At 34.3% G+C, this 10,143-nt stretch overlaps 1 protein-coding gene across 1 annotated transcript; it reads left to right on the top strand.

The window, feature by feature from the left end:
- Positions 1-617: 617 nt before the first annotated feature.
- Positions 618-7,806, top strand: LOC117330898 (solute carrier family 23 member 1-like). Its single transcript, XM_033889451.1, is given in 7 exon segments — positions 618-987; positions 3,035-3,191; positions 4,542-4,795; positions 5,546-5,650; positions 5,652-5,820; positions 6,430-6,525; positions 6,989-7,806. Coding segments are annotated over 7 exon segments (1,074 nt in total). The 5' UTR covers positions 618-915; the 3' UTR covers positions 7,210-7,806.
- Positions 7,807-10,143: the final 2,337 nt, after the last annotated feature.

The following is a 10,143-nucleotide window of genomic DNA, read 5'->3' as shown; positions in this document are numbered from 1 at the left end:
GGCGGCTAATTTGAAATAGGATTATCAAAATAAAGCTAAATTAGAAAGAAGTTGAGGTTCAAAAATATTAGACTTAAAAAGGAATAGATTTGCTTCTTTTAAAGTATCAAATTGATATGCCCCGTGATTTGCTGTACTTTTAAAAATAAAATTTTATTGTACATTTACATTGATTTGTGGTGTTCAATGTTATTGAGGTGTTCAATGTTATTGCCTTTACTATAAAGACATTTAATTCACAGGAAACGCTTGCTGCTTCTGACTGATGACCTTTAACCCCATGGTTTAATTTCTTGTGATTGCTTTCATGAGTTGTTTTATGTAAATCAGGCACCGACCTGATGTTGTCTTATCCTACACAGTTGCGGTAGGTATTTAACAAGGTAACATTATGTTGCATATATGGACATTGCTATTATGCAGAGGAAAATATTGTGTATATATCATAAAATAATCTTTTGTTAATTTTAAATCAAATTTATTTTATTTATGTATATTTTGCATTTATACAGACAATAACTTCTATTTAAAAAAAAAAAAAAAAAAAAAAAAAATTAATACGTGATGAATGTTTTATTCCGCATTCAGCTGTATTTTTAATGTAGTTTGTAGTTTTACTGTTATGAAGGTAAATATTTGCTATGATTATGATCAACACGAACTCAGAAATGTAGTAATAGGTATTGCCTCAAGATATCAGTATTCAAGGATTGTCTAAAACACATAGACAGCTAAATAGACAACTTAATATTTCGTCAAAAATGATTTCTCTATATTTATATTAGTGAAAGAAGTAATATCTACAAAATATAAGAACAATAATCACTCACTGTGGTTGGGGCTACACCGACTATTTCTTCTTTCAGGACAGCTGCTATTTCTCTAATCCTGTCGTTATTTTTGGGTAACTGGAAGATGCCGTTGCCGTTTTGGTCTAAGACGAAAGGATTTCACTTAACACGTTCAAATTTCCATCAAACTGCAGGGGTAAGAATAGCTCGTTCTTCAATGATATCGATACTTTATCGAACGGATGTTTCTATAGAAGATTTACAAATGTACTTACCTCTCAACATGATTACTAAAATTACAGGCAATTTGTCGCTTCACGATACTGAACTCATATTGCATCGCGTATTTGCAAGTGAAATATAGAGTAATATCCAACCAATATTTTCTTCTACTGATTATAACTCTTTCACAGTCAAACACCAATGAAAAAAAAAACTTAATATAAAAGGTTTGATATAGATGTACATAATTATGTCCTATAAGCATATTATCAATTTTGGTTAAAAATCCGTGCAGAAGCGAGGAGAGAATATGTCTTTCTTACTGCATGTCGTTAAAGGCGACTAATTGAAGGACACCCTGCAAGAGGCCCAGGGACTTGATATTAGCCTTGTTGCATGCTGGGGTAAAGGGCTACCAATTTTGTTCAAATAAATGACCTTGACCTACATTCAAGGTCACAGGGGTAAAATCGGCTTAAATCTGTAAACAATAATTTTGTGATAGCCAAGAGCCTCATAGACCTGATATTATTTGAATAAAGAGGTAATCAGTATAGTATCTGTAGAAATGACCTCAATCAACTTCAAAGTTGCTGTAGAGCCTGGTGAGCGATACAGGCCCATTGGGCCTCTTGTTTCTAATGTCTTCTGTTCTGGTGACATTTGAGGGCCCTAGGTTAAGGCCCACTGTATCCTTGATCGAAGAAAGTGACTAAAATTGGCCCCCTGAAGAATCTGTGATTTACTTCATTGTCCTCTAATTAGGGGACATTGAAAATACCTAAATATATCTTCTGCCCCCATTTCAACACTAGGGATATTAAAACTTTCCCTTATTTCCTCACAGCTGCTTTTTCTGTGATTCATTTTTATCTATAGCCGTCTCTTTGACACCCTGGCTGTTGAGAGAACGTTTAACCCCTATTTTTTTCCTTATCAAAGATGTTATCTTCAGGAGTTTGCATGGAATAAACGGAAAGTGTTAACAGTGCTTTCATTAGTAAATGATAATACATATATTTCCCCTATGTAACAAAAGCTATGGTATTTGTTTTGTAAAATAAGTATAAGCCTCACTCGTGAAATATATTTTTGGTGCTTTAGATACTTCTAAATACCTCCTATTTCCAATATTTCCTTATATGCCACATAGTATGCTAATTCCATGTAGCTGGTAATGCTGGTGGGATTTGATTTCGCTTTATTCTCAGTCAATAGATATAGAGAAAAGACAAATACTAAGTGAAAGTGTTTACTAATTTTACAAAGGATGGTTTTGAGAAGCTTAATACCCGCAAACAAGTTCTGATTATGACAACCGCGAAATGTTGACACCGTGAATTTTAGTATCTTTACAGTAACTGAACATATAAGGCGTTAAAACCACAGGATAGAACTGTCTGTCTTTGCTGTTAGTCAGTTTCACATTTTTGAAATAAGGATTTTCAAATTCTATTTGTGGATACCAGTTTTAAATAAACCATTCGAGTTTTCTTGATGTAGCAATAAAATATAGAAGTACAATTAACTGGTAAAAATGATAATGATGGAACGATGTTTTATTTGTTACCGGAATGTGTATATTTACCTCTTGCTCCATGGTCATATATTTTTGAAATATGTTATGTGGATAACCATCTAAATATGGGCATAGGTGACCGTACATGAGTCTCTGTGTCAAGAAATTGAGCTAAAAGAGTAGGTTAACAACCTTCACGTCACATATTCACGAACGTAAGATTATATTTATCCATTAGAATGAAAGGGATTCCCCAACTTTTGACCCTGACGAACTGTAGAGACAATCGTTTGACGTCATGTTGTTACACGTGTGTATTACGATATTTAATATTTGGCCGTATTACGTGGGATAATCGACCAGTTGTGTATTAAATATATATTGTAGTTAACAAAATTATTAACATATGCATTACTTTACCACATTGAGATGATAATATCGTTCATATTCAAAGTGTGCTATTATGATTATTTTGTGGAAATAGTTGTAAAATTTTAATCAGGTACTGATAGCGCTTCTGTTTGGATGGGCACTCTGCGCCATAATCACCGAATTCCATGGCTTCTCCGACGACCCGGAGGCGCCTGAGTATTTCGCGAGGACGGACACCATGTCTGGAATTATACAGAACGCCAGCTGGATTTACTTCCCCTATCCAGGTAAATGTTTGGTACTTCTTCTTACTGTGATACGTATTACTGTTAACCGACATATTTTAGAGGTAATAGTATTTTATCGGGTATAAATATGTTTACTTTTAAACTTCAGTGGTAAATGGTGACCGTTAACAAAAAAAAATTCTGTATATTTAATGTAATAATAAGTTTTATGTCACCAATTCATCATTGTGATAACCTGTCAAATAATCGTGAAATACTCTAATTTAAGTTAATAAGAGTTAACAGTTTAAAGCTGATTCTATCTGGTCTTGGTCTCGACTGACTCACAGCCTATTCATAGTTGGGACATTAACACCAAATAATCGCGGTCTGGAACTCACATTCTTAGACACCAAGTCTGCTAGCAGGAGAAATATCATCAATGATATAACCATTGCTACCCCCTCAAAAAGGAGGATTCTCATGCTTGTTGAGTTTGTGTATTCAAAATCCCATTAATGAATACAAGATACGTTGTGGAACAATATGTGATGATTAAACGTTTACTTATATTATGTTTAATCTATGTAATTATTATTCATAAATATATTTCCACTGCGATCGAGATACTTATATGATAGGCTCATTACCAATGCCATACCATATCTTGGTGACTTACTATCTTCGTAAAAATCGAAAAGGTAGATATCTTATATGGGCCGTTACCACGGACAAGGACATCTCATTCTGAGTGTAATAGTTTGGTTGGTAGGTACGATGCTTGCTTGTTGAGATACCTCTAGCCCACGGTTCAGGTTTTTTTTTTCTCATTCTTAAAAAGTGACAAATTGTTAAGTGCTGTGAAACATTTTCATCGCGTCATCAACAATATTCCATGCAATGTGCGTCAAAATTGATGACGTTATCAATTTGTGACGCGGTTAAACTACCTAAAATGATGACGTTATACGCTATTGTAAGTGGCGTTATCGCGCGTTCAAGCTTCCTTTCCTTACCCCGTGTGTCATCGATTTATCCCATCCCTAGCATGTGACGCATGTGAGAAATAACAATAACATTTCTCGATTGATGTTTAACATTTTGCACTTTCACATTGATATCAAAATAAAAAAATTGAGAGTGAATAGCATTAATTTTCTACGATCTTTTTTGTGTATTAATCTTTCCGGCTACAGTGGCAAGCTTATCAAAGATCCATGTTATATTTCAAGCATAGCTATTTTAAGCATCGAAATGACTTTTGAGAAATCTAAATTCTCGGTTAATAATTTTTCCTATACATAAAATGTAAACTTGAATACCGGTATCTCATTTTAACTAAAAATCGCTGATCCAAATCAGTATCTAATTTGAAATAATATAGCAAAACATGATATTGCTTTTATTTAGGGCAGTTTGGCACGCCTTTGATTAGGGGAGACGCTTTGCTTGGATTCTTCATTGCAACCATGATTTCCATCCTTGACTCAATTGCTGATTACTACGCATGTGCGATGGCCTGCAATGTCCCGCCCCCTCCTGCTCACGCAGTCAACAGGGGAATTGCCGTAGAGGGATTTTGCTCTTTCCTGGCCGGGACATTAGGGTGTGGCCATGCAACGGGGTCATATGGCGGAAACATTGGCGCAATACGTATCACAAAGGTAAATATCTTAAAAGACTATATGAATACTGTAAACGTTGGAATTTACAAGAGAGGAAATTTACGCTAATTACGCGGACTCCTTTTGTTCGCGAAAATTTCCCCCACGCGTATTATTTGATATCGAATTTTGTGTTCTTGAACTACAAGCGAAAGTGAATCGATCGCAAAAATTACCCCCACGCGTATAGTTTACATATTGAAATCGCGAAATCACCCCCCCCCCCCCCACCCCCCCCAAAAAAAAAAAAAAAATAACGTTTACAGTAATGAATTCAGGTTTTGGTAGCTTGCCTTGCAAAGGTTTGTATTGCAAGGATTACTGGAATATTGCCTATAGATGTTAGAATGAAAAAATATAAATAAATCTCTTATCTATAGAATTGTCCATTATAAGCATAATAGTATATCCTGTGATTATGGTACTACGCAACGCTGCACTTATCATCCGTCGGTCAACTCGGTGTAAAATCCTCGTTTCAATAAAGGCTATTTGATCGGCTCAATCGCACGGGGAGACATATGTTTTTGTTCACTAAAACACACATGTCTGGTTTCCCTTGGTCCAGGAAGCAATTTTGCTGGCAATTGAAGGAGGCTACCTTATTATCAGATCATTAAATTAGAGAAAAGGTCATACATAGAACAAACAAAGATCATCCAATGCCCTCATATGACCCTGGCCGATGGTGTCTCTTGATTCCCCTTGGATATCTCGTTATTCACATGTGTGTCATATTGTTTTTGTCAGGTAGCCAGCAGACGTGTGTTTCTGGTGCTTGGGTGCATATACATGTTGTTTGGGATCATTGGTAAGCTGTGTGCTGTATTTATCACCATACCCTACCCCGTATTAGGGGGGAACTATGCTGATTATGGTCAGTATGTACTTGGGGGTGGTCATCGCAAACCTCCATCACGTGGATCTCAGATCCAACCGGAATCTGGCCATTATGGGGATAGCCATTACTGTTGGAACCATAGTGCCGTTCTGGATAGAGAAAAATCCGGATCGCCTAAATACGGGTAAGGAACTTCTGGTAAAGACTTCACTATATTTGGTTTTGTTCCTTACTAAGCAATTGGAAATACTTGTTAAGACATTTACTTACGAGTTAATTGATTGATGTTACTTGTTCAAGCTAAATTCATAAAGGTGTTTTTATATATTGAATCCAGTTTAGAACTAATGCCTTATTTTCGATAAAGATTAATTAATAAGAGTAGCTTATTTTACAGATAGATTCATTTCAAGATTTGAGGACATGTTCTTTCCCTTCAAAATGTGCCCTGCTGAGAAAAAGAGCAAAACCATTTTACCATTGTTCTTGATTTACAAATTCGGATATATTCTAACTTGATGTATTTATAGACTTGAAGGTCCTTCAGTGGACGTCTGGACACTTTAAATGAGTTTCAGGCAATAATAAAGTTTAAAGTGACTATAACTGTAGATTCCATACTCATTAAACGGTAATATATATGGTGATGCCTGAGCCTATATCGTAAAAATGTTTTTATACATGTATCTATGTTTATGAGTTTCGATATATATAATCCATTGAAACAGATAACATTAGAATTTAGTTGGCTTGTCAAAATTAACTCATTGTGTGTTTATTTTGGCATCTTTAGGAAACGAAACATTAGATCAAATCATCAAAACGGTATTCGGAAATGCGACAATTGCTGGTGCTCTGTTGGCATGCGTACTAGACAACACTTTGCCCGGTATGACTGTTTCGAGAGAATTGAAATTCTATGTTTGATAATTTCATTTTGACAATGAATCAAACTGAACAATAAGTATATAGTAAACCGTGTTAAACGGTTGATATTTTGAAAATGAAATTCGTTTTATTCACCGTTTTCTTACTCTGTCAAATATGATATTTTGCTTTGCCTCAAATATTAATATGTAAATATGTAAACTGTATCATCGTTATCGTTTATAAAAGATATAATTGTGTTATTGTCCAATAACGTGAAAATATTAGAGGTTATTAATAGTCATAATTTAAGACCTGACAAAAGAATGTTTTCCTCTCTTTAACGGACTATTTCACTTGAGAAATTACTACGCTAATCTGCTTAGTCAATCAATCTCAACGTAACAAGGGACAATGTTTTACACCCCGTAGCATAAAAACAGGAATTGTTAAGTAGAATTAAATTCGATTGAACTATTTTCTAGGAACTCCTGCTGAACGAGGCCTGACTGCTTGGACAGAGGTGGCGTCTAGCAAGAGTGACGTCATAATGAAAGATGAAATGGAGTATTCAGAAGGATTAGAAGTTTATGATCCAATAGTCCCCGGATGTGTGCATGGGTGGAAGGGATTACGATATATTCCCATCATGCCTGACACGTTTTCATACAAACAAAAGGAGTTGGATATTAAAGAGAATGCATAACATGTTTTCCAGATATTTCATAAATGATACCACTGACATTTTATAAAACTCTGGATTTTTTTCCCTGTTTATTACGAAACTTACATAGAACGTATTAGTTTACAGTAGTAATTTTATGCTATTTTCTTCCCTTCTGTGTTTTGAAATCTTAAGCTATTTTGATTTCCATATTGGGATGGCTTTAACCTTTCGCCATCCGATGTAAAAAAATTTGTACAGAAAGAAAACATATAATAAATTATAAAATACATCTTTCATACAATCTGCCTGTTAAGTAATGAACGTCCACCATTGTACAATCAAATCTTTCAGACGCATCCGGTAAATTCTAGCATTCGTATACACAAGTGTCCATTTTCTTTTTGATGTAATGTTTGGAAAATAATTTAACCAGTCGCTGTTTTTATGTTTTCGTGTAAGTACTTTTATATTTTCTTCAGCTTTTAGCCTTTTTCTTGGTCTCTAATTTCTATGATCTTCATGCTTGTCATGCAATGTTGACTACAAACTATTTTGATATACAGGAAATCATTCACTAGACTGTACATTTATCAAAGGCACAATTTGTTAAAAAATATATAACATTGCTGAGTTTAAGCCCCTCTTCGGTTTTTGTTTATAAATATCCAACGTTATCAACCTCAACTTTATAATCCACCTGTGGGATCTAAAAATAGAACGTGAACCAAACCTGCGCGTGCCGAGTTACATACCCGGATGATAAACACAAAATCATGGGATTGTTTTTAATAATGAAATGCCGTGAAGATTCCCTGTCAATTCATGGTGGCATCTCACGTTTAACCCATCTGCATTTTTTTGTCTAACAGACACACGCTGGCTGGTGTGATTTTACCCAATCATTTTCTTTACCTTCGCGGCAGCAACCAATCTGATCGATTTCTTTTTTGTTTTGTTTTAATTTCATTTGCGTTTCAAGATTTTCGGTATTAATTTGTTGTTTTTGAGAAGCTATCCTAGCTCGGCTTTGAACTAAACTTGTATATATGTATATGCCATTATCAGATAGAAGACACTCTCAACAAAAAAACAAAGATAAGATTTCTTCACTACTAATGTCTTTTAATTGATTTGCCTTTCTCAGTAGCTTTCCAAATATGTCTACCGGATATACTGTGAAAAGGGGGGTAATTCCAATATTAGGGGAGGTAACTTGGTACAAAGCACAAAGCAATGAATAGAGAAATACCGCATGTAGTCGTATAATTCCTGTGCATACCAGAAACGGGGATTTTATAAATGGGTATCAAACTAGCCCCAAAATCAATAAGCCGGTCTTCATATGATGAATTAAATTATATTTGAGATTTTTTTTTTGATTATATTCATATTATTTTATAGATTATATTATATGCAATATCATATTGTCAGTTGTCGACAACTAGCTGAGAAATTAACATGAAGATGAAGGGTATTGAAGACTATGAAAATATGTTATGGTTGGCTTCATGCCCTCATTAAAAAATATTCTTTTTTTTCTATATGAGGTATGAAGTCAGACTTGTTTGATATTTGCTGATACGCCTAGTTGTTTCGTTATCACCACCGTAACTCTCATTTGAGATTTACTTTACTCGGTTATGACCTAGATTTGTATGACTGCTGTCGTCGATGAAGTAGAAGACGCTTGTCCTCCCGGAATGCATGATCTTATTCCCCTTGTACTTTTATTCTGGAGCTTCCATGCTGTTTTATATTTCTGTTTTATGGTTTCGTCGGTATTCATTTTCTGGTTGTGACATTACGGAAAATTTATTACTAAAAACTAAAAACAAAAGTCGAGTTAGACAATTATGTGAAAAAAACGCAAAGCCTTTCAACCAGGTTGAAACCAATCAAATCAAAACTGCAACTCATCAATAGTTCTGGTTATTTCAGATACTCAATACAAGGATATTTTTACACACACTCTTTCTATTATCACATACATGGTTATTTGAATATCAAATGTTGTGACAAAAAATGTCACAAGTGAATAGTATCTTAATGGTAGCGAATAATTGCAAATGTACTACTTTGTAAGATTATTAAAAAGCTTGATAGGAGTTTACTTTAAAAATAGTAAACTCCTATCAAGCTTTTTAATAATCTATATATTTAGATATTTATACCGAGTCGATATTGAATAAAAATTTTTTGTATACGGATTGCAATTTAAAGAAATGTTAATTCGTGTAACCATAAATATACATTATCGCTAACTTGCAGTAAAACATAAATAAAAAAGGTCATAACGCAACACCTTGATCTAGAAAATAGTTTGTATCATTTCGACGAAATTTACTCTTTGTACTGCTGATTGTAATAGTTAATTACAGTTGCAACATATCTGGAGTAACAAACACGTCTTCAGAGATTTATGGAAATGGGCCATTAATCAGTTTCACCATTACCAGGTTGTAACCAAACATCTTCTAATGAATAAACTGAATGGTGTTTTCCTTTATTTTATTTGGTTTGAGTTCAACAAATTATATTCGTTCTATCTAACAATGGGGTTTCGCATAAGTTATCGCAACTGAGAATTGCCTTCTGCCAAAAATTACATTGTACATTTTATAGACATATCTGTCATATTATACGTTTTCAACAAATTATATTTTCAACATGTATATATTTAAAAAGAGAATAGTGGAAATAACAGAATAGTGATTTGAAACTGGATAAATAAAGTCAGGAAAGGCACAAAGAAGATCTTATTTGGCTGGTTTATATCGACGAGGTAGCACTCTAAACTAAACAAGACAAGCGGCTTTTGCAAAATGGCAAAATGGGTGAAAGAGCAGTGACCAATATTTGCATACAAAAGGTTTAATATCTAAGGATATCCATAATGATATGGTAGCAACACTAGGGAAAGATGCCCCTTCATATGCTTCAGTGAAAAAGTGGGTGGCGGGATTTAAACGGCAG

The sequence above is a fragment of the Pecten maximus genome, chromosome 7 (assembly GCF_902652985.1).
Source record: "Pecten maximus chromosome 7, xPecMax1.1, whole genome shotgun sequence".
NCBI lineage: Eukaryota > Metazoa > Mollusca > Bivalvia > Pectinida > Pectinidae > Pecten > Pecten maximus.
This window is presented reverse-complemented; position numbering and strand designations above follow the sequence as displayed.